General features: G+C 39.5%; 1 protein-coding gene across 7 annotated transcripts in view; it reads left to right on the plus strand.

Annotated features, from left to right (window-relative positions):
- Positions 1-26394, plus strand: part of NBEA (neurobeachin) — an 837833-nt gene that overhangs the window by 372190 nt on the left and 439249 nt on the right. For all 7 annotated transcript variants that reach the window (XM_027833036.3, XM_043531828.1, XM_043531837.1 and 4 more), the window contains one exon: positions 11285-11723. In XM_027833036.3, coding sequence (XP_027688837.2) covers positions 11285-11723 — 439 coding nt within the window. The remainder of the gene's footprint in view (positions 1-11284; positions 11724-26394) is intronic.

Genomic DNA, 26394 nt, shown 5'->3' on the forward strand with positions numbered 1-26394 from the left:
CAGCAGTTCTGCAGAAAAGGACCTAGGGGTGACAGTGGACGAGAAGGTGGATATGAGTCAGCAGTGTGCCCTTGTTGCCAAGAAGGCCAATGGCATTTTGGGATGTATAAGTAGGGGCATAGCGAGCAGATCGAGGGACGTGATCGTTCCCCTCTATTCGACACTGATGAGGCCTCATCTGGAGTACTGTGTCCAGTTTTGGGCCGCACACTACAAGAAGGATGTGGATAAATTGGAGAGAGCCCAGCGAAGGGCAACAAAAATGATTAGGGGTCTAGAGCACATGACTTATGAGGAGAAGCTGAGGGAGCTGGGATTGTTTAGTCTGCAGAAGAGAAGAATGAGGGGGGATTTGATAGCTGCTTTCAACTACCTGAAAGGGGGTTCCAAAGAGGATGGCTCTAGACTGTTCTCAATGGTAGCAGATGACAGAACGAGGAGTAATGGTCTCAAGTTGCAATGGGGGAGGTTTAGATTGGATATTAGGAAAAACTTTTTCACTAAGAGGGTGGTGAAACACTGGAATGCGTTACCTAGGGAGGTGGTAGAATCTCCTTCCTTAGAGGTTTTTAAGGTCAGGCTTGACAAAGCCCTGGCTGGGATGATTTAACTGGGACTTGGTCCTGCTTCGAGCAGGGGGTTGGACTAGATGACCTTCTGGGGTCCCTTCCAACCCTGATATTCTATGATTCTATGATAAGTCAGGTTCTGTGAGCTCATCCAAATGATGTCATCCAAGTGGTCCAAGCTAAAAGACCCAGTGACATTTTATCTGAGAGCAGTAGGCTGGATAGTGGCCTGTACCTTTTGTCACCACCTTTGCAAGTTAGTGGGAGCAACTCTTGTGCATCTGGTACAAAAAACAAAGATTCTTATCTCAGATATGGTAACTTACCCTTTTAGCAGCTGGAAGACTCTATGCTGTGGTTGACTTCGACTGAGAATGTCTTGTAGTGGCTGTCCTCTCAGATGGTTCCTCAAATGGCGATAGGTACATATCTTCTCATCGAAATTGGGATGAAAATTTAGACTCTAATTGCCTATGGTTTTTGGAAGCTTCAGGAATTAGATCTCTGCATATAACTTGCTAGAGTTCAGGGCATTACTTTCTCCTACAGATCAGAGAGTAGCCAGCACAGATTTTCAGACAGTGTGGGTCTCATGTATCACTTTAATAGAATAGGGAGAAAAGGGAGAGGTTGGGTGCTTCAGTGGTGTCAGAAGAAAATTAGTCTGTTGGAATGCAGTATATGGAGAAAAGTGCCCCCTCTCCCCAAAACATAGCCAAAATCCTGAGCTGGAAAGATGAAGGTCAGCAGTCACTTAAATCTTCAGTGGCATGTTTGTTAGTTGCAAGGTGGGTCATTTGGACATGAACACATTTTCTACCAGTCAGAACACGTGTTCCACATTTTGCTTGAGAACTGATACAGTTTCACAGTATATCAGATGCATCTATTTTATGCTGTGAAAAAGGGCTCCTTTATGCTTTTTTTCTCTGGGTTCTTTCCTCCCCAGAATACTTAGGAAATGTTTAGCAGGACAGACTCAGAATGATTTTTAGTCAAGCTGGCATGATTTTCAGAGTTGCTGGTTTCTGTCCAAAGATCATCCATTCACTCTCTTCTGTGTCAAGATCTGCTGTCAGTAGAAAAACATCCAGATCTCAGGTTCCTTAACCTGACAGCATGGCTGCAGGGTTTCTAGGACAAGACATTTTATGATTACCTGAGGAGATCCAGGCAGTCTTGATAGAGTCCAGAAAGTGTTATGCTACTAAATAGAACTGGTCTGAAAAGTTTTCTCTGGATAGTTTCCTGTCCAGATCTAATATCATAGGTTTCCCCTGTCTCTGGTGTAACCAAAGTTATCCCTGGCTACTCTAAAGATTTACTTAGTTGATATTTTTGCCTACTATGTCCTTGTGAAAGAGAACCATAGTGTCTAGTATTAGGGGTAGACGTGTTGGTCTGTATCCACAAAAACAACAAGGAGGCCGGTGGCACCTTAAAGACTAACAGATTTATTTGGGCATAAGCTTTCCTGGGTAAAAAACCCACTTCTTCAGATGCACTTCTTCAGAACCATAGTGTCTGTCATCCTCAGAAGGGAAAATATAAAGAGCTTAACAAATTTTGGTTCCCTCCAATCTGGTAGCCAATAACCTTTGGGACTAGAATTTGATGATGAATAAAATCATGGATGAATAAAATCATTTTGAACCCAGATGTTCTTGTTCTTTGTACCACTTAATGGACATTGCCTCACCCACGAGAATCTTGGAGTTGAGGATACCATCGGCTAACCACCTTATACAACATTCCACAAAGACAAGTGGTACATAAATCTCAACCCCAATTTTTTGCCAGAAAATGAATCGGATTTTCACCTCAGTCCATATCATTGTTTGTTTTTTCCCCAAAGTCCTGTTAGCGGACTGGTGGGATGAAATTACACACTGTGAATGTTTGAAGTATTGGCTTTTTCTTAGACAGAACTAAATATCTTAGAAAGTTCAGCAGACTACTTGTCTTTGCAGAAACATCTGTGACTCAGGTCATCTTGATCCAAAGGCTGTCTAAGTGGATAATACTTATGCATCTAGTGAAGCTACAAAATTGCTGTCCCTGTACCTGAATGTCTTGTGGCTCGCTCAACCAGAAAAGTGCCAGCTTCAGTAGTAGATCCACAACATACTTCTGTCTTAAATCTCTAGACTTGTAATGTGGACATTGGTTCACACGGTCTGAAATCTCTGTTATCTCAACATTGCATGAAGGCTGTTCTTCATAAACTCTTTGATTTGCAAGGTTTCCCAGCCCAGCTCTTCAGAAACTATTTAACTTGCAAGGTTTCCCCGCCCTTCAGAGAGGTCATTGTTATAACTAGCCTCCTTCACCAAAGGTTTGTGGAGACAATATCATTGTCCAAATAATTGAGAACCATTCCCTGTATTCCTCCCTATTTCCCTCATCTTACTTCCCCAAAAAATATTCCCTAATTAATCTGCAAAATTATTTCCACATCATACAAGTATTTTCTGAATCTGCACATGTCGGCTATTATATAAACCTACAAAAGCAAGGGAAATAGAGTTCACAATAAATGTGTACTGTCACTTGTCCTTAACTTGTATTCATATAGGTTTTTAACTACAAACAAAACTAGTGTCAATACTCTTTTTTTCTCTATTTGCTGGAATTTCTACAACTCACATATAGTATTCCCTTGTGTATTCAGTTTTCCTATGTCTTGCAGTTATTGTTACTTCTCCATTGACCTGTAGGCTTTGAAACATTTTGAAACCTTTTGCTGTTTAGTTTGGCAACCAGGAGTAGGTGTTCAAAACTGGTGTATAGATGTCTTAGCAGATGCTGTTGGTAGAAAAGGCTTGGCAGCACTACTGCAGAGAATGCGGGGTAAGGCATGCCGAGGGAGGAAATGAGATAGTAAAAAAACATTTTTTCCAGTAGCTGTTAACAGCTGGAAAATACCCCCATTATCTGTATTTTAATGAGCACATTGTTTGGCTTTTATATCGTTCCTTAAATTTTATGTTCTTTTTATGATGTTTTAAGTGATTGTTCAGTGTTCCAGGTACCATAACAGCAGATGCTTAAAAATATTATTTAGTGAATATTTGGTAAAGACAGGAAAGTTCCCTTGAACACCACCTTTATGGTTTGCAACCCATGTATACTTGTTTGAAATTATTCCTCACTGCAAAGAAGAGTCAGGTTTTGGGGTTTTTGATTACATAAACTGAGGACCCCATCTACACTGGGGTAGGAGCTGTGTTATGCAGAAATGGCTTGGTTAGTATGGTTCTTAACTCAGGATAGATGGGGCCTCCTTTCCTGTCTGCCTGAGTCCAGAGAGGATTGTGAAAAAACATATGTTTAGCCTGTGGAGGAGGCAAAAGAAATAAAAGTAGCCAAGTAAATCAGGTGGGCTCTTCCTTTCCTCTTCCCTGTCCCTACTGTCCTTCAGTTAGCAAAGAAAAAAATTATTTAAATAGGCCCAGCAGCAAATGAGATCTAATTAGAATAAAAAGCAAAATGAGTCACACAGCAGTGCCCAGAAAGCCAAAGTGAGAGAGCGAATGAGCACTGTCTCAATAAATGGAGCTAAAGATTAATCATGTCTAATAAGTAGCGCACTTGCAAACAGTCATACTAAACTCACATGGAAAGCCTAGCTGCCAGTGACAGGATCAGTACAGACTGATCAGCAGGTGCAGCAACTTGCTCAGGCTAAGACCAGGGCCAGACAGCAAGGATTTCTCACCACTCCCCAGTGTAAGTTCTGCCTATGATACAAAATGAAGTTTCTAGTACCGGGAACTGAAAGATGAATAAGAGTGGACTTGGAGTAGTTTGTCATGTTGGATAAAAGCTCTCTGTTAGACATTTGTTCCATTGTCATTTTCTGTTACTTTTGTTTTCACTTGCTTTGCATGTTTCTGTCACAACTCCACTTGTTGTTATCATAACCCCTTTGCACATGTTTCCTGTAATTTTGAGTCATTCACTTGTGTCCTTTGTAGGTTAAGAACAAAGTAGGTAGGTGTAGTTGTTCTGTGGTGGTCTTGCTTCTTCTACAGGTACAGAAAAGTACCTGGTGCTTGACAATGGAAAGGGATGTGTTTAGAGTTCTTTCCTTGTGACCAGAAGACCAGGAACCATTCACTGATGGTGCTCTCTATGGGGGGATAGAAGGGCTAATAGACAGGCTAATAAACAAAATGTCACTATGTTGCTTTTAATTATGGTAGAGTGGCAACGACTCTCCTGTTAAGGCTGCCTTACACTTTCCATTATTTAAAAAAAAAAAAAAAAAAAAAAAAAAAAAAAAACTAGAGACTTTTTTTTTTTAAGAGCTCTGGCATCTCCGTGGGTTGCAATAGGACTTTGACATATGGTATCGGGATAGTTGTGGGACTGGTGCATTGGTGGCGCATGAACCGCCGGCTGGGGGAGGCTAGCCTTCCACCCAAGGCCCTGCCCCTTCTGCGCCCACCCCACGCCAGAGCCCAGAGAGCCCCTGCCACTGCCAGTCCCTGCCCCAAGCTAGCGCCTCCAGCCCACTGGGAGGGCTGGCAGCACAGCCCTAGCCCTGGAGTGCTAGGAGGGCGGGCGGCATGGCCCCAGCTTGAGCTGGGACCACCACATAGCAACAGAGGGAGCCTGGGGGTTGAGCATTGGTGGGGACCATTCATGGCTGTTTGGGGAGGCACAGCCTCCCCCAGCCTATGATACCTGCCGCCCATGGATTGGGGAGTTGAATTTGCTAGCTTCATGAACAGCTATTTTGGTTTGGCCTTACTATTAGCAGTTTAAAATTGTTGCTTTCAAATATTTGACTTTTGCAAACTTTGAACTTTATTTTGTATGTAATAAAAGAAACAGAATAAATGTGGCAAAGAAATCCAAAATGAGTTCCCGTAATATATAAAAATGATTAATTACTTAGGATTGGGAAGCGTGGGGTAAAGATAAAAGCAGACTGTCTTTTTAATGTCAATTTGTTGGAATAGCAAAACCTTATATATTACCTACATGAATATACTTTTCATGTCTGTAATAATAGGAAGCCTATAAGTTTGTTTCTTACACTATTTTTAAAGTGTTTAAATAGTAAGAACTATTTAGATAACTTAATAGGCAAAAAAAAATGGCAATGCACTTCATAAATCACAGTAAAACAAGATATTTTAGGGAAGGAATGTGACAGATCAGGTCACCACATAGACATCATGTCATTTACTTAACTTAAGCCCATATTTTTTCCATAATGTAGTAGGTGAACTCATTAGTTACAATGAAAAACAGTAAGAAAGAGGCATCTGGTATCCAACTGCCAACTTCTGACAGGGTTAAGATCACTAGGTCTAGTAATGTTCCTGCTTTGTCTACTGACATGGCCTAATGCTACAGAAAACTGATGAGGGTTGTTGAAAATTTACAAGCTGGCTGTCAGAATGTTATAACAATAGACAGATGTAATCAGTTATATTTTTGCTGCTGTTCATGTTTAACTTCTCATTTAGCTAAGATGAGTTGAGTACTCAAGATTCTTCTGTTCTAAGAGAACCCACTCTATAAATTTAAGAGGATTGGATAAATATAATTTGACTGCATTGTGTGAAAAGATATACTCTTTGTTCCATTCCTGCAGTCCATAGAAGACAAAAGTATTATGAAAGAAAATCAATGGGAATGTAATAAAGCTTTACATGAAGTGCTATAGGTAAATCAATTGGTTTCTTTGGTCCTGTGTATAAATTGTAATTCATCTTAAAAACTTTCTAATAGGGCTGCCAAGCAATTAAATACATTAATTGTGATTAATCGCACGATTAATTGTGTTGTTAAACAATGACAGAATACCATTTATTTAAATATTTTTGGATGCTTTCTACATTTTCAAATATATTTATCTCAATTACAACACAGAATACAAAGTATACAGTGCTCACTTTATATTTATTTTTGATTACAAATATTTGCACTGTAAAAAACAAAATAAATAGTATTTTTCAATTCCTCCATTACAAGTACTGTGTTGCAATTTCTTTATCATGAAAGTTGAACTTACAAATGTAGAATTATGTACAAAAAGTAACTGTACTCAAAAATAAAACAATGTCAAACTTTAGAGCCTACAGGTGTATTCAGTCTTACTTCTTGTTCAGCCAATTGCTGTGACAAACAAGTTTGTTTACATTTACGAGAGATAATGGTGCCCGTTTCTTGTTTACAATGTCACCTGACTGTGAGAACAGGTGTTCACATGGCATTCTTGTAGCTGGTGTTGCAAGATATGTATGTGCCAGATTCATATGTCCCTTCATGCTTCAGCCACCTTTCCAGAGGACACTCATCCATGCAGGGTTAGCACCACCATGTTACACAACGGACACTTCACAAAATTACTGGACTTAGTGACAGACGTTGGCAGGGGGCAGGAGGGGGCTCCAGGCTGAGGCAGGGGATTGGGATGCAGGAGGTGGGGGTGGTTGCGTGAGGGCTCCAGTTGGAGGTGCAGGCTCTGGGGTGGGGCTAGGGATGAGGGGTTTGGGGTGTAGGAGGGTGCTCCAGGCTGGGACCAAGGGGTTCATAGGGTGAGAGGGGGATCAGGGCTGGGGCAGTGGGGTGGGTCACAGGATGTGTGTGTGTGTGTGTGTAGGTTCCATGCAGCGCTTACCTCAAGCAGCTCCAGGAAGCAGTGGCATGTCCCCCTCAGGCTCCTACGCAGAGGTGCAGCCAGTGCCATTCCTCAGGTCCCATTGTCCACGGTTCCCGGCCAGTGGGCTGGGAGCCACAGATGCAGCGCTCAGGGAGGGGGAACGGAGGCAGCATGCAGAGCTGCTGGCCATGCCTACATCAGCCAGCAACAGCAGGGATGGGGGAGCCACTTGTGGGGAGGCTCACCTCAGGCAATGCCCTGTCCCTGCTGTTGCTGGCAGAGGCGGGGCCAGGGAACTCTGCAGGCATGCTACCTTCGTCTGCAGGCACCACCTTCTCTAGCTCCTGTTGGCCACGGTTTCTGGCCAATAGGCTGGGAGCTGCAGAGTCAGCACTCGTGGAGGGAGCGAGGATGGAGGCAGTGTGCAGAGCTGCCAATCTTCAGTAAAAGTGTTCTTGAAACGAACAGCACGTGCTGGGTCATCATCTGAGACTGCTATAACATGAAATATGGCAGAATGTGGGTAACAGAGCAGGAGACATACAATTCTCCCCCCCCCCAGGAGTTCATTCACAAATTCACAAATTTCATTAATGCATGATTTTTAGTGAGCTTCATCAGCGTAGAAGCATGTCCTCTGGAATGGTGGTTGAAGCATGAAGGGCCATATGAATGTTTGGCATATCTGGCATGTAAATACAGTAATAGCTGTTTTATCTAGCATGTTGGGAGAATGGGGGAGGACAGCTAAGTGAAAAATGATAGTTAACTAAGAGGGAGGGAGTTTGGGTGCAGGAGGGGGCTCAGGGAAGTGGGTTGGGGCATGGGAGGCGGTGCAGGGTGTCGGATCCGAGGCATTGCTCACCTCGGGCAGCTCTCCGCAAGTGGCGGCCTGTCCCGGCTGCTCCTAGGTGGAGGCATGGCAGGCAACTCTGCATACCGCCCCCACCCCCTGGCCCTGCACTCTAGCTCTGCAGCTCCCATTGGCCAGGAACCATGACCAATGGGAGCTGCAGGGGTGGTGCCTGTGGGCAGAGGCAGCGTGCAGAGTGGCCACAAATAAAAAGCAACTTTGGCGCATTTAACATATATTACTTATTGGGACTGTGATATTTTGGAAAATAGCTTTAATACACGCAATAAGAAATATTATAAAATGTAACTCTTATGCAGACATTACCGTTCATAATGATAAATCAATGATAACTCTGATCAGTTGGTATAATGCAATTAGAGGATAAAAGTTTGATCTCATTGGAAGTACAATAGTTTTTAATATACTTGTATGTACAGTGGTTTTATTGAAAGTGTTTTTCTTATTTCTAAATTATTGTAAATAACCATCCATAATTATTATAGTTTAATGATCAGGGTCTAGATTGCATTCATAAATAAATCAAATTTAATCTTACAGCGGAAATGTTACCAATTGTCTGTAGTAAATGGGGACAATAAATGGGGGCAAGTTAACTTTTTTAATGCTCTTTTGTTTTCAGATATTGTAGGAAATGTGGAATATTTGTCGTAAATTTTACCTGGAGGAATAAGTAATTTTAAGTTAGAATCCTAACATTTCCCAGTTTTGTGGTTGTCAAGTATGTTGTAATGGCTGCATATCAAAATTCTATATATCTGACTAGAAATTCTTAGCCATTACAAAGACAGATTAAAGTATAATTCACCCCAGTTTGAACCTCAAAAAGTGCACTAACATTGGGGCTTGACTTTTGCTTAGAGAGAGAATAAAGAGGCATTTTTACTTTGTTTAAAATAACCCCGTGGAGATTGCTGAAAACTGTGTGTATGAAATTTTGCAATTTCAGAGAAATTCCTTTATACAGGAAGGAATATATCATAACACTAAATTCCCTACGTTAGTACATGTAGATTATGGATTTTTATTGTAAACCAGATAAATATTGAAACTGTGGGCCATCTTTTAGTGTGACTACTTTTGAGCGATACTGTATATAGTCACTGTCTCTTCCTCTGCAGAATTTAGTCAACATGAGTATTTACTGTAGGTCTCCGCTCCAGATTGTGTCAATTTGACCCACTCGTCTTCCCAAGGAGCAGGATATTGATAGGAAACCAGTAAAGCAGCTTCAGCTTAAGCAGAGCAACAGTGTTCTTGAACTGGATGTCAAAAGCCCCTTGTTCCCTCCAGTCCAGAATTATCTTTCTTATTTTTGTATGGGGAAACTGAGTCTCAAAAAATCCATTAAGATCATGTCACTGATCCGATTACGTTTTCTAAACTCTATCATGCTAGATATCTATGATGATAAATATTCTGTGGACTAGTAAAGGATGAGTGTGTAATGGGGATATATCTTTTCAAGTGGCTGTCAGCTTTGCAGTACATAATTCCAGTTTCTGCTTCCTGATTCAAAAAGTGGGGTTGGTATCCACTTTGGAAAAGACATGTCATTCTGTTTGTGAAAGTATATATATGTAATGGGGAGCGCATGCAACATTTAGAAGAAGAAAACAGTGTTCCTAGTAACAGATTATTTCCCTTGGGTCTTCTCCAGGGTTTGCAGTTCATAGAATCAGAAGATTAGGGTTGGAAGAGACCTCAGGAGGTCATCTGCCAATATATGGTGTATAACATTGTTGGTATACAAGTGTATATGAATTGTACTAAGTTGAAATTAGTTCAAAGGCGTGTATGTATAATATATAAATATATTGTATGCAATTCACATATACAATGTAAATACATATATGTGTGTGTGAGAATATATATAAAGATAAAATATATTTGTACCTAATATACTTTTATAATTTTTGACATTATAATCCACTTGTCTATTACAATTTCAAGTCCTAAACTGTTACCATACAATTTCTGATAGTTATGTTGTTAAAAAATATTTTATTTAGAACCCTTAGTAAAGCAGAATTTTATTTACATGTACTAGAGCACATTATCTTCCAAAGTAACCAGATTTACCATTTTCTCAGAAACACAAAGGCAAATACAAATAACAAATACATATGAGGCCATAATTTATATACAGGCTATTCAAATTTTACCTTCAGGGTTTTTATGTCAAGTGTCCTTAATAAAAATAAATTGATATTATAAATAAACAAATATTCAGTTTGAGTTCAGGCTTTTTGGCATTGAAAAGATAACCACAATGTACATCTCCCTGAAGAGTAATCCGAAATATTGACCATCTGAGGCAGGTCTTCACAGCTCTAGCCGAATTCCAATGGGACCATCAGATTGCTATGCTTTCATAGTGAAGTTGTTGTTTGTGTGTTTCATTGTAAATAGTTGATAAAAGCAGACATTTACAAGACGTTATTAATAGGGTCCCTTGACATTTTGCAAAATTCCACTGATTTCACTTCCCCCATCCCCTCAGTTTCTGTTGATATTTGGGATTTGAATCAACCTGGGATCTCAAAGTTGTGTTCATTCTTCTCTCAAGATGTGCCAAAAAACCCTGTTGGAGTTTTGAGCTATTATTTGTCTATCTTGTTTACAGACTCAGGAAGGATTCACAGCATTGGTTCATATATATATGTTATCTAGGATACTAGAAAGGCTAGAAACTTAATAGATCTACCGCTTTCGGGACAATTTAAACTTCCATTTAGAAGAAAATTAAGCACTTGAAGATATTTTAAAGCTGTGAAATAGCATAGCTTTTTTGCACATATATTACCAGTATGGACACTGGAAATACGTAAATTAATGTTTTGACATCTGATTTGTAGCTGAGTAGTGAGTTTAGACTACCACAATAAATGTGTCAAGCTATGTTCTAGTATGCAATGTCCTGCCATTTAATAACTTTATAAGGAATGGGTTGTATTTTTTAAAATGTCACTGAGATTATGTAGCACAACTCTGGGCTCAATTATGCAGCCCTTCATGTGCAGAAAATGTCCAAAGAAACCAATGAAAGTTTTGTGTGCACCGTGGCTTTCTGCAGGGTTGGATTCTCTGTTGTTAATTTGTTAAGATTTATATGCTTTTAAGACTTGATAGGTTCTATCTTATAAAGCTTCAATGATATATATTTGTTATACAATTCCAGACTAAGCTTTAAATATTGTTTATAACCCTTTTTCGCTACAGAGACTCCTGCTGTATTTCCAGAGAATATCAAGGAAAAAGAAACACCAACACCAGTTGAAGATATTCAGCTGGAAAGCTCCATTCCTCATACAGATTCTGGTATTGGAGAGGAGCAGATGCCCAGCATCTTAAATGGGACAGACTTAGAGACAAGCACAGGCCCTGATGCTATGAGTGAATTATTGTCTACTTTGTCTTCTGAGGTAAAGAAATCTCAGGAAAGCTTAACAGAAAGTCCCAGTGAAATCTTGAAGCCTGCACCTTCCATATCCAGCATCAGCCAAAGCAAAGGCATGAATGTCAAGGAGATACTAAAAAGCCTTGTGGCAGCCCCTATTGAAATTGCAGAGTGTGGTCCTGATCCTATCCCTTACCCAGATCCTGCGTTGAAGAGGGAAGCTCAGTCAATTCTTCCCATGCAGTTTCACTCCTTTGACAGGTATATGGCTGAGTTAATTATTTTATTTTGTGTAATACTGAGATTTGGAGTATTTATTTGTTAACATGTTGATAGTCCGATGTGAACTCAGATTAGATAGTATTAAGAAAATACTGTTGCTTTACTTCTGCATGGCATTACTAAAACCAGAACATATATCATCTGCAAAAGTTATTCACATTGTTTTTCTCTCTAAGCACCAAATAAAACTGTAATTGGTGCTGGAAGAACAAGCCTGTTTTAAAGAACTGTTGTTGTAATAAAACTTTTTTCTCTTTTAAAACCATATTTTGAATGGGAAAAAAAGTCTGTTTATAGACAAGAGACTGGCCGTGTGACGTCTCAACAAAATGCTTCCAAATGTTTGTCGTACCAGTCCTCTTCCAGTAGTGAAATCAGTCATGCCAGATTGTGTGCATATGTCAATAAGAACAAGATTGAGACTGACTCCTGTATTTCATTTTTAAAGTTTTAAGCCCAATTTTTTTTTTATATTTGAAGGGAACACATTTTAAATTGCAAGCCATAATTTTTTTATTTCTCATGGTTGACTGAAAATGCTCGCACTACTGGTTAATGTAGCTTAATTTGAGGCAACCACACCAGCTGCATGAGTCTTAATATAGAAGTTGTGTGGAGAGATGCAATTGACAACATTCTGCAAAAATGAGTTACTTGTATTGTGTGTTCATCCTTAACCTATGCAAGAGTCTAATTCTGAAGTACATTGACATGACTGAATTTTCCAGTATGACGTGGTTGTTTTAGTCTCTCCTCTAAAATATTTAGATAATCAGAAGAATCAGTTAAACAAAGAATCAATTAAACAATCCAGCACAAGTTCTGATGTGTGGCAAAATTGTAAAATAGTGCTTTAGAAATGTATTACTTGCGGTTCATATAACCACATCCTGAAAAAAAAAATTCTGAGGGAACTTCAAAAATAAATATTTCAGGTTTAAAATATGACATGGGAAAACCGCTACAGATGTATGAAATACACAGATTCTCATAATAGAGGATTAAATTATTGTCCACAAAATATTAATGAAAACAAAATCCAGTCAATAGTTCCAGGTTAACGTAAATAGTAAGGAGAAAAAGGCTAAATGAAAATTACAGGATAAAAACTTATAATATGACGTTAGGAAGCACTACACAAATGTAGTGAATCTGATAAGACAAAATTGTTGGAGGCTGCCTCAGTGAACTAATTCAATTAACAATAAGATTGTACCTTTTGGAAGAGAGGCAGGGAATGGACTGGGACGGGAATATCAAAAAGGGAATGTGGTCTTCCCAAAAATATCTTAGTTCTTTTGATCATTTCAGAGAGAGAGAGAGAGAGAGAGTCTATGTATTGCCTAGTTTATTAGGAAGAAGCTTTTTTTTTTCCATTCATCAACTTACATATGATAATTTGGTTTGGTTTCAAGGGGGGGAATAGATGAAAAACTTGTATTGTTGGAGGTTTTTTCTGTGTGAGCAACCATCATATTCTCAAATATATTCAAAGCTGTTTTCTTTTACATTGAGCAGTACAGCATGTACACCATTGGTTCCCAAACTGGCAGGTGTGCTCCCCTGGGGGGGCGTGAAGAAATTCCAAGGGGGGCACGAGGCTGTGAAATTTTCATAACGAATTTTTTTTATTAGTGTAAACATGTTTTTATTTGTTTGTTTATTTATTTAATAGACCAGAGGTGGGCAAACTACGGCCCGCGGGACTGTGTTGCCCAGCCCTTGAGCTCCTGGCGGAGAGGCTAGCCCCTGGCCCCTCCCCCCCTGTCCCCCCTCCTCTGCAGCCATGCGGGCAGCACGGGCAGCGCAGCTTGCACCTGCCCACCTCCCAGGTTTTCCAATAAGTCTGTCCTGCCGCTCTGTGCGGCATGGTAATGGGCTGGGGAGTGGGGAGGTGAGGAGGGTTGGATAGGGGGTGGGGTCCCGGGAGGGGGCGGTCATGGGACAAGGATTGGGGGGGTTGGATGTGTCGGGGGTTCTGAGGGGGACTGTCAGGGGACAGGAAGTGGGAGGGGGCGGGGGCCAGGCTGTTTGGGGAGGCACAGCCTTCCCTGCACAGCCCTCCATATCAGTGTGCAACCCTGATGTGGCCTTTGGGCCAAAAAGTTTGCCCATCCCTGTAATAGACCAACAGACAATTAATTATACATATTCTGTATACATAATTATAACTATTCATAAAATTGTCCAATTACAGGACTATATTATTTAACTACAATAAAGTATTAAAAATCTTCTCATTTTTATTATGAATATAAGTAGACAAGAATAAAGGTATAACAAAGTACAATAATAAAAATACAACTGTAAATACAAGTATATTACTGCAATGTTTTAATTTCATACCACAAAATGCAAATATTTTTTATTTCTTTCCCTTGCAATGTGTTGGAGTGCCGTTTCAGTTTGTGGGGAGGCCAAAGAATGATGTAGAAAGTAGTGGAACTTCTTAAAACTTCCTAGCTCACTTGCAAGACTGTTTGAGACTGTTCTATCATGGGAGTGGTTACCTCCACCACTCACCGCGCAAGACCGGCTACTTGCCAGACTGGTGGTGGGGTATATATAGGGCAGCACACATCTGTACATAATAGTAGTAGTAAATATACATTTGTGATAACTCAAATTAACTTGCGTCAGTTATTATTCACAAATCAGGAAAATTATTTTATAGATTTTTTTATTAGTATATTATGGCTATGATTAAGAAAAGGAAGTACGGTGAAGACTACATTAAGTATGGTTTCACCGTCATGGAAAAAAACTGGATCGATCATCCTCAATGCGTAGTATGCCACACAGTTCTAGTAATGATTCATTGAGATCTAGTCGTCTTGAGCGACACTTGACAAAGAACCACAGGGCTTTGAAAGACAAACCAAAAGAGTGTGTTGCTGCTAAACTTCAAAATTTAAAACGTGTGAGGCAGGACGCTACTGTAGCTTTTCATCAAGCGTCGGCCAAAGTGGTAGAAGCATCTTATCAACTGTCATTGCTCATCGCTAAAGCCAAGAAAGTGCACATAATAGGAGAAACTCTTGCTTGTTGAAAGCAGCTGATATTGTGCTTGGTGCCGAAAGCAAGAAAAAAATAGCGGAAATTTCGCTTTCCGACAATTCCGTGAAACGTTGAATCGATAAGGCAAAAGATTTAAAACTTCAAGTTGTGGAGGCAGTGAAAGCTTCTCCTTTTTTGCAATTCAGTGTGACAATACCACTGATATAGCACAGTGCTGTCAGTTGCTCGTCTACATTCGATTAATTAACGATGGAACTGTGAAAGAAGAACTGCTTTTTTCAAAGGAATTGACAACCACATCATAGGCTTCTGATGTTATGAAAACGATTTCTGACTTTTTTTTTTTTGAAGAAAATGGACTTTCAGGGGGAAAACTGTTTGGCGTATGCACAGATGGTGCTCCAGCGATATGTGGCTCTTGCTCTGGAGTTGTAACATTGGTGAAAGAAAAAAATCCAGCCATAACCGCGGCTCACTGCGTCATACACAGACAAGCGTTGGCTGCTAAAACCCTTCCAGATGACCTACGTGACTTGTTGAATTTTGCCATCAAAATTGTCCATTTTGTGAAGAACAGCACTTTAAATACAAGACTTTTTGCAGCTCTTTGTTTGGATTTGGGAGCGGATCATAAAATTCTTTTGTTTCACACGGAGGTATGATGGCTTTCCAAAGGGAACATGCTTTCGAGATTATTTGTACTGAAAGACAAAGCGGAAATTTTCCTCAAGCAATAGAAAAAAGAAGAGTTATATTGTGTGTTTATGGACCACACGTTTCAACTTTCACTGGCATACCTTGTGGACATTTTTGAATCTTTGAACAATCTCAGTTTGAAGCTGCAAGGAAACAACGCTGCAAACATTATAGTGCACCACAATGCCATCAAAGCATTTTTACGGAAAAAATCAAGCTTTGGAAATGTCGAATGCAAGCTCTGTTGGAAAAGACAAAAAGTTAGGCATCTTTTTCATCACTCGTTGAAAATGAAGGTTTCCAAGAACTTTGTAAAGCAGATGCGAAGAACAAAACTGTGTTTCATCTGGACTGCCTTGTTGATGAATTCATCCGCTATTTTCCAGACAACTTTTCTGGCAACCCCGTTCATAAATTAGCATGTAATCTGTTCAACATTGATGTGGATTCATTGCCAGAAGTATTGCAAGAACAAGCACTCAGAATGAAATACGATTCAAGTGCGAAAGATATTTTCAAAAACTTAAGCCTGGAGGAATTTTGGATAAAATATTTCACAATTTACCCAAAAGTTGGAGAAGAAGCGCTACGTATTATTCTTCCGTTTTCATCTACGTACCTCTGTGAAAAAAGCTTTTCAAGTTTAGTCATAATAAAAACAAAACAAAGAAATCGACTGGATGTCAAAAACGATTTGCATTGTGCACTTTAATCTTTCAAACCTAGGATTCCCCAACTCATGAAGAAAATGCAGCATCATCCTTCACATTAAATTTGTTTTGTTTATGCTATTTCTTATTTTAAATTACATTTTATTAAAATTTTGAGCCAAGAAAAACTATTTGTGCTTATTTTTAATTTTAAATAAAAAAATGTATACTAAGTTTGCGTTTATTTTAAATTTTAAATTACAGATTGAATTTGTTAAAAGGGTGGTTGGATGATGGTAAAGGAGAGGTGGGGGGCGTGACAATTAAAAAGAGGGCGTGATGCAGAAAAGTTTGGGAACCATTGATGTACACTACAAATTACATGATAGTTGCTTAAGAAATAGTAAATACTCAAACTTTAACATATTAATTTTCCTTTTTGATTGTAACACTGCATGTGGGCTCTAAGCCTTCATCAGAATCTTCACTCACACAGAGTCCTGTTAATTTCAGTGAGACTCCAGGTGAACTTGTGCATCTACATTAATGGTTCTCAGTACAGATTCAGGACCTAAGGTTATATGTAATTGTCAGCTTTTTAATAACTTTATTAAGGTTGTATAGACATTAAGGATTTGTTGGTTTTATTTTCTTGTTACTACAGGGTCAAACTGTGTCCTGGCTAATGCAGTGGCACAGGTGTGTGAGAGGTGCCTCTGCACTGGCTACCTGCATCACTCAGTGCATGTGGGGGAGATGGGATGAGAATGAGAAAATGGGCAGACCATTGGCTCTACCCCTTACTGTGTTGGGTGGCATGGCTGTACCACTGCACTTGACAACATGTGTTGCACTATGTTTATGTGTGGTGCAGTTTACTCCATCCCTTGAGCAGCAAGAGAGCCCAGTGAAAGAGAGTGACTGAAAAGACTGAGTCCCAATCTTTGAATACACTGCCTGCTAGTCAAAGCAGATTGTTATCTCAGGATTTAGTCCAAGTGTAGATCAGTGGTTCTCAATCTTTTCTATACCAACACCCTCTCACACAACTTATCCTCATCAGGGATGTCCTGGGACACCCGTTACCTGAGGGCTCCCTCCCACTTATTAATATGGGAAGGGCAGGGTGGTTGCAACAAGACTCTGCTCCTGATACACGTTGACAAATTCCAGTTTGACACATACCACATTCCACCTCTGGAAAGAATAATTCAGAGAAGGCCGGTGCTGATCAGTGAAGTATTTTGTAACAGCAGAGTCGTATTCACCAAGGAATATAGCATATCCTGTCAGTGGACAGGAAAAGAGGAAGTTCTTGTGTTTGATTCCTTCCCACTCATACTAGATAGATATTAAAAGTTGGCAAAAGAAGACACACCTGTATCTTCATTCACTTGTACTAAGTAGTACTAGTTGTCCTTACTTGGCTAAACAGCAGTTCTTGCAGCTATTATAAATTAGTCACTGGAAAAAGTGAACAGCTTTGATTTGACTGGCAACAGCAGATTTCCCCCATCTGAGACTCAGGGAGCATTCAGTATTTTGCCCAGTTATGTGAGGCTGGGCAGCTTTGGCTATTATACTTGGTGTTACTGGGAAATGCTCAGAGAGTTTTTGTGTATATGGTATTGCTATTAAAACTGTCTTCTGATTTTGTAAACCCATAAACTTTCACTAGAAGAATCCAAAGGTTTTCTTTTGTAAAGATGGATTCTTGGTCCCCAAATAGCTCAGTGCTCCCTGCTTTCAATGGTTGTATGCCTGCCCATGTTCCCTTGTCATCTGCTGCAATGGCTTCTTTGAGGTATTGTGGTTGCTGACAAACATTCTGGTGAAAGCTTTGATCTAAATCTGCCATAGGGGAAAGCTTCAAGAGATAGTTCCATAGAAGAGAGGAAAAAAGACACCCTGCTGCCTGGTTCCATGGAAGTCTAGGGAACATGCATTGTAATCTAATTAACTTCCAACTGAGTGATCAAAAGACAGCTGCAGGGAGGTCCCAGCAGGGCAGGGAGACAAACCATAATGTTGTATATGACAAAATAGAAAAATACTGGATTCCATGACAATTTGGAAAAAATGCGAAATGTCATGGCTGCAGTATAAGAGTCCACAGGGCCTAGGCGGAGATGAATGGAGCAGTCATATCCAAAGGTATTAATGTGGGCTGCCTGCAGGTTCAGGCAGGTATCATGGCATCAGTTTGCACTTCGGTCATGTTTTCAGTGTTATCTTCCTAGCTATAAGGAGACATAGGCCATGGAGACATCTTGTTTTTTTCTAAAAAAATTAATGAAAGACTATAAAATGGAGAAAAAGAGAGTGTCACCATGACTTTCCTGAAACCTGTTTTGGGGGTTACAACCCATGGGCTAACACCTGATAGTAGATTTAAAAGTATATGTAAGAGATTGGCATTGAAATGCATTAAGAGAGCCACTTAGAAACAATACGTCTGTATTTTAGGTTGTAATGCTTTGTGAATTTTTTCCTCCTGTTCTTCCTCCATTATCTTTGAAAGATTGAAGTAAATTGCAGCCTAGTTGTTCTCTGTCCTGGTGTTTCCGGGCTATACCTAAAGCCCTTTTTTGTCTAGAAGGAAAGTATTGAACTAATTATTTGTTGGAACATCTGTAATAGATTTGTATTGTTTATCAGTTTATTTAAGAAATTGGAGATAATTGATATTTTACACGGTATTTTCTTTGAAAGTTGATGTACATTACCATGTGGTACAAGATATATATTTCTTACACTGGTGGTTATGGTGATTCTTACAAAAGAAATCACTCAAATAATGGTAAAATAATTAACAAACTATTCTTTGAAGAGCTGTGTGCTTTTAAAGCAATTTTTTTAAAAATTGCAACCTCTTATATATATTGGGGTCAAATGAAAATTTACCAAAACTCATGTAAATAAAGTTCAAAGCAGTGTTCACTTTTATTATCCAAAACAGTATTTATAACACTGAATATTTATTTTTTTATAACAAAATGGTACTTGCTCAGAATAACGTATATATGTGTTGCAGGGCATTATTTCTTAGAACTTGTATAACTATAAATGAAATGTAAAAGCACAAAACATGTTCCAGCACATTTTATCAAATGGGACTTCTGTGTAGTTAATGTATGCAGCAGGTCAAGTACTATCGAATGTAAATGATGAGGTGATATTGATGAAAGGAGGGGATTGAGGTCTCGAGGGGCGCTGATGACGGATTGAACAGAAGCGGCCTTGCGCTGCACGTAACTCAAGCCTGTCATCTTCACTGCTCAAAGCTATAATGGGAGGTGGCAGTCTGAAATGAGTTGCCACGGCAAAGAGTATTATTTTTGAAATGCTTTCACACAAATCACTAGGCCCTGCATACAACTTAGTTTCATGCTTTAATGTCATCAGGAGGCACAAATTGGTGTGTCTAATTGTTTGCCACCTGCCAGCAAAATGAGCTGCCAGCCAGCCAGACGGGTTTGATTGTCTGTCAGCCATTCAATAGATTGAGAGTGACAACATCAAAAATTTCACTTCAAACTCTGAAGCTTTGCGTAGCTTTTCAGAGACCTCTTCTCTGCAAGTGCTTCTGGACAACTGCATTTTTCAATTAGTTTTCAATATATTGCTGCCTTCTGCCTCATCTGTGTTAAGGTAGCTGTAATTACATTATGAGCTATATAAACAGATTTCTGGGACGCTGGAGCCTGGATTCTCAAAGTTATGACATGTCTTTTAACATCAAACTGAACTCCTTGAAAATAACGTCCAGGGTGACATGTTTAGAGGCAAGCACGGAGGGTTATCTGTCCTAGACTTATAACTGTAATGGAACATAACGTGCCAGTAATTTTCTTCCATTCTCATCTTTTTGATGGCAAAAAAACCATAACACTCAGTTCTAATTATTACTAGTATCAGAATATATTTTCTAAATGTGGTTTGGCACACCAGAAATAATCAGTCGAGGACACTGAGCATTGTGAAACTGTTTGAGTGATTCTATGTGGTGCTCATATTCTGCAGTTTGTTTGATACATTACTAGTCTTCCTGCTAGAAAGTTCCTAAACTGAAATTACTGAAGTTTTGAGTCATCTTGCTTTTGTGCTTTATGGATTTCTTTTTAAATTGTTTGAGTAGCAGCCGTGTTAGTCTGTATCTGCAAAAAGAAAAGGAGTACTTGTGGCACCTCTCTAAGTACTCCTTTTCTTTTTAAATTGTGTAATGAGTGCTATAAACATTCCATACTTTGGAGAGTCATTTTAATAAGAAGCATTTCTGCATCTGTATTTATGCAGAAATTCCTATATTTTGAAGTCTTGGAACAAATGAGAAAGAAGTCTGACATTTTTGCTGCTGTTCAACATCATTCAGTTGGTTTGAATGCCAGATCATCTCTCTTTGGGTAGGATAGCAGTGTGCAGCTTGCATATATACCACAGATCTGTAAATAGGGTGACCAGATGTCCCAATTTTGTAGGGACAGTCCTGATTTTGGGGGCTTTTTCTTATATAGTCACCTATTACCCCCCACCCCCTGTCCCGATTTTTTACATTTGCTGTCTGGTCACCCTATCTGTAAATATCACAAGTTCATTTCTAAGTAGTGAAGCCCCAGATTTTATAGGTGTTTAGGCATTCTTACACTCAGTATTGGAAAGGCCTACTGGCTAGATTTTAGTTTTTGTTTTTTTTTAAATTAGGTGCCCAAAGATGCAGATAGGTGCCTAGTAGGATTTTCAAAAGCGTCTAGTTGCCAAACTCCCACTGAAATCAATGGGAGATGGGAACCTGTGTACTTCTGAAAATCCCACTAGGCACCAATCTACGTCTTTAGGTGCTTAAATATCGTTAAAATTCTAGCCCAAAATCCTTACTCAGCTTCCAATTTGAACAGTTTCTAATTGGTTGAAGGAGAGGAAAAAGTGGGTGTGAATTCAAAGGGTAATTGTGGATTGAAGGACACTTGTAAACACAATTATGTACTGTATCTTTATTGGTGTAGAGAGTACAAGTACACTCAGATCAGGTAAAATGAACTTTCTCATTTACTTTATCATTTCCAAAATGTTCCCATCAGCTGAAAAGTCATTTTGAAGAAATAGTACTTGCAAAAGTTCTTAATGTTGGCCTAGCTCTGTTCCCATTTAAGTCACCCTAAATCTTCAGGTGAAATTATAAAGTAATATTATATAAAAACAGATTTTCTTTCTGGGTGTAAGAAAAGATAAATGGGATAGCAAGTGGAGAGATTTGGTAGCCATTTCATTGTTTCCACTCTTGCACATATTTTGGCTGTGGGTACGTACTGAGTTATAGTGTTACCATAATAAAGCTATGTTTGAGATTTAAATGGCCCTTCAATTCTAAAGCCCTGCATTTAGTTTTTCTGGTTTACAATTTTCCATTTAAATGTTTTTGATGGAAGATAGCTTTTTCAACAGAATAAAAATGTTCATTAAACTATTTGGTTTTGTTAAAAAAAAGGGGGGGGGGTAATTGAAAAACTAAAAATAGAAGGAAAAAAATTGGTTTTGACCCCAAAATCAGATTTATTTTTAAAATGAAAGACACAATTGAAGAAGGCAATATACGCTTCTCCACAGTCATATGTGCCTTGTGTGTGGTAAGAAAGGTGCTGGGAATACTCTGATGATCCACTGTGATTGTCACTGCCTTTTGATTGAGCTTGCCCATGAGTACCGTAGTAGCACCCATCACCACTATTATGGTAGTCCAGCAGCTTATTTTTATTCCAGTATGTGAAGGCGTATCCCCTTGGAGAAAACCTTAAATACTGTAATTCTGTTCCTTCCTTGATATTTACATCCTTCAAATATTTGTAATATTATCATATTCCCCTTAGTCATCATTTATCAAGTTACATGCATTTAGGTCTTTCAGTCTTTCCTCATAATTCAGTCCCTCCAGCCCTTAATTATTTTTATTGCTTCTCCAAAGGACAGTATGTAGCATTGTGCCACTGGATATGCACTCAAAATCACACTGGCTTTTTTGTCATCTTGTCTTATTGCAATATTATATACATGCACCTTTTACTAGCCAAATTATTGGTTTTGGCCAAATGATTGCATTTCAACTTGCACTATTATTGATTTTTTGATTATTTTCCACTAAATATATTAGTTTATTTTTTTGCTGGCTTATTTTGTTTCCTTCCTGTTTCATAACTTTCTTATCCCCCTTTTAAATTTTTTATTTCTTCAGTGTTGTGTCACCACCTCATAGAGGTATACCTGAGAATATAATTTCCATGGTATTAATATCCCTTACAGCTCATTTAAAAAATAAATAAAATAAAATCAAGCAACCTTCATCAACCCACCTTCACCACTTTCTGTTGGATGCACATTTCCAGCCCATTCACATCCACCCTTATAACCTGATAAAATTACCATTTATCATTATCCTTTGTTTATGGTCTTTCATATGTACCAGTACATAACAATATATGAATAAGAACAGTCTGAACACTTGGTTGCTAAAACTTTGCAGTTTGTCACTCCTCTATTTCCAAATTATCGAGCTTTATTCCATAGGCATGTAATGGTTTTACCCTGTTTTATCACGCTGTGTTTGAATGTGCTAGCATGTCTAGAACTGCATGTTTTGATGCTTTGAGACACCTCTTTAGTGCCAAGTTCATTTAGAAATTCAGGAGGTACTAAGTACTTTATCATGTCAAGAAATATCAGTGACTTTGATCATCTATCCCGTATCTCTCACATAGATTGGTTCACATATATTAGACCACTAGGGATGTGTCCTGCAAAGAGAGTAAGCCCTTAGTGGTTTTAACCCCCTTCCTCTCCATTTATGTTCCTATGGACAAATAAATAGTAATTTGTTTTGAACAAACTGTTTTCTGACAGGTTTCAGAGTAGCAGCCGTGTTAGTCTGTATTCGCAAAAAGAAAAGGAGTACTAGTGGCACCTTAGAGACTAACCAATTTATTTGAGCATAAGCTTTCGTGAGCTACAGCCCACTTCATCCGATGAAGTGAGCTGTAGCTCACGAAAACTCATGCTCAAATAAATTGGTTAGTCTCTAAGGTGCCATTAGTACTCCTTTTCTTTTTGTTTTCTGACACTCCATTTTCATACTGGTCACAGGTCCTGAAAAAAGTCTAGAGCAGGTGCCAGAACCCTTCTGAGGACGTAGTGTCCTGTGACCTGGGTATGCAGTCTAAAAGTGGGGTCAGTCGCAGGATTCTAAGTGTAGTACAGATATGGGCCTGTAAAATGGAAGGATACTTAATGAGAGACTGAGTGATGGGTCAAAGGAACAGCTTCCCCGGAGCCATAACTGGCCTAAGTGGACCTCAAGTCTGATCCAGAATGGCAATTCCTATGTTTCAATTCTGGACTGTTCTTTCCTTTCCTAAGATTCAGCAATCTTTTAATCTAGCATATCTTTCTATCTTTTCTGAGATCCTGTTTTGCCCATTGTAAGATCTCAGCAAATTTACCAGTCATACATTCTGGAAGTTCCTGGGGATCAGAATTGTTTTAGAGGGTCCTGAAGACATTCACCTGAAAAAGTCCCACAGGCTGCAAGATATAAAAAGAACTGCTGGCCCAGCAGACACTTCCAGATCTTACAAGATCTTTGTTGACAATATAGAGGAAAGACCCCGTTGGGAGCACCACAATGGAGCATATGAGTCAGTAACCAGAATGAAGCATTTAAATTATATGTTAGAATGTAATTTCTCACTACATCACTAAACAGATTCTGGGTGTGATTTTGAAAAATGCTCACTTTTGGCCTCTGCTCCCATAGTGGCTAATTGCAAAACACTTATTGTCTTCAATGGGAGCAAAGTTAGGCCAACACAAAGCGCTATTTGATGTGCAAGGGAGACCCACTGTGCAGTCCAGGCCTGGAAGGAGACAAAACAAACTGGGCCTCTGACAATGCTGATACACTGCCCTGTTTTATTTTATATACGTTCTTATACTGCTCTCATCACCATGGTATTTGAGTGCCTTCCAATGATGCATTAAGCAATGTGACTAACCTCTATCGTGTGGTTTGTTCCTTCTCTCATCCTCTCCCCAATGGGAAAATTGTGTATGTGTTGTCATGTGTTGTTGTGGTAGGATTTTGGTTGAGGGGTTGTTTGTGTGTGTTTGTTTAAATGGACACACAACTTAGTGTTTATGTTAGACAAGGCAAGGTTGCATAATTGCAGGAGCAGATGTTGAGGTTTGTAATGGTCCTTAATTCCTATGTGAGTTTGTCCCACTGTCTGACTACATGCCAAGAAAGTTCAGAGTCCTGCACAGATTAGCTTTACCCTTACAGTAGGAAGTTCCATTATGGAGGAGGAGTGGAATTATTGGACACAGTCTGTGACCCAGACCTTCAGATTATCTTTTAGGTAGGCTAGACTCAGGCCATTGAGTACTTAGGACCGAGACCTTAAACATGTCTCAGCATTCTGTGGGAAGCCAGCATGGTACATTTTCATAGGCAACTAGAGCATTACTCATGGATGCTGCTATGTGAGAGCTTAGCATCAACAAACACTTCTTCTCTTCACATAGATGAGGAGGAGAAAGGGAGCCGTAACCATGCCGGGACTCCTGCAATAGATACTGTAGGGTGGTAGTGGTGAAGACTGTTGTTCAGCAGAGGGAGAAACTGAATGGTCCTGGGACCTGTGGTAAGACCCCAGTCTTGTGTGAAATCAAGAGCTCCTGGCCCACTTTGCAAACAAAATAATTAAAAACAGAGAGCCTTGAAGACGCAAGAAATGGCATCTGACCTGTCTTGATGAAATTTGGACTGAACATACAATTCAAAGCCATAGAGACTGAAGAACATGTATTCTTCTATCTTTGAAAAGTGACCACTGATCCAGATGGCCAACATTTAGTGAGGGACACCTGGCCACTTATTAAGTAAGACTTACGCTTCTAGTACTTGTATGCCTCCATCACCGTAGTATTAGAGCATCTTCCAGGCTTTTCTGGATCTACCCTCACGACATCCCTATGAGTTAGGGCAGTGTCGCGTGTTTACAAATGGTGAACTGAGGCACAGAGAGATGGTTCAAAGCCCAGGTAGGAAATCTATTTACAGATGCAGGGAACCCAGATCTCCTGAGCTGCCAGTCAGTCTGTTAACCACATGACTATCTTTTCTCTTGCTTTCAAAGAAGGCATCAATTCATGTGCAGACCACTGCATCCTGATCAGACAATCATTTTCTCTTAGCTGATATCTGAACTCTTTCCAACTTCTTAGCAAGCAAAAGGCCCAATTTTGATTGCCCACCATAGAATGTGTGTTCCCAGCTACCTTCTTAAAAATTCTCACGGAAAATCCTACCAGGCAAAGAAGTTAAGTCACACAGATCTAAAGGCATGCAAGGTAGAAACATGCCCTTCCCACTCTCATTATCCCACAGATTATAGATATTCTCAGATGACCTGTCACGAAAAAACATGAAGGATAGATTTTCAACACCAAAAGCAGAAAATACTTACAGATATGGAGAGGGAAAGGCACAACCAATACTTTAAATTCCTGTACCTTCTCTGTGGAACTATCTTAGCCTATTTTTACAGAAATAATCATGCATGTCTGAAATGGCTACTCTAGTCTCCAGCTTTCAACAATCACATTCAGATGGCACACAACACCCTTTCTCAGAATGTGGCACAGTACAGCACAGGAAATCTGACTCTCCACTGACAACTCTGACACATGATGGCCCTGGATATTAAAGGATAGCTAAGAGCCCCTGGGATGCTACTAACAGGTTGATACTACTATCAAGTTTGTTGGCCCTATGGTCAGTGTCGTTGAAAGAGAGGGGTCTGTCACCCACATTTACTCAAGCTTGGTACTAATGAAACCAACTCTTGATGCAACCTATCTCTCCAGTACTACCCAGTGTCTAATCTTCTGTTTCTAAGCAAGATGACTGAGAACTTAGCAAATCACTATCTGCAAGTGCACGTGACACCTGTCAGCATTCCCAGTTGAGTTTTAGGTTTAAATGAGGCACAGACACAGCACAGGCCACACTGCTTAATGACTTCTGTTGGACATAGACAGTAAACAAACACCCATTCTAATTTTATTTGACTTTCTGCATTAGACTTAGTATACATGGAGTTTCCTAAAGGTCTATTCTCTTCTGTATCCTACTCAACCTCTAAGTCAAACCATCGGAAGGAGGCCTTTTTAAAAACATACCAACCCAAAGAGTCCTTTGAGACTATTGTAGTTTGATTAAAAATCCATCTCCTTTTTTG

This window comes from Chelonia mydas, chromosome 1, assembly GCF_015237465.2.
Source record: "Chelonia mydas isolate rCheMyd1 chromosome 1, rCheMyd1.pri.v2, whole genome shotgun sequence".
NCBI classification, from domain to species: domain Eukaryota; kingdom Metazoa; phylum Chordata; order Testudines; family Cheloniidae; genus Chelonia; species Chelonia mydas.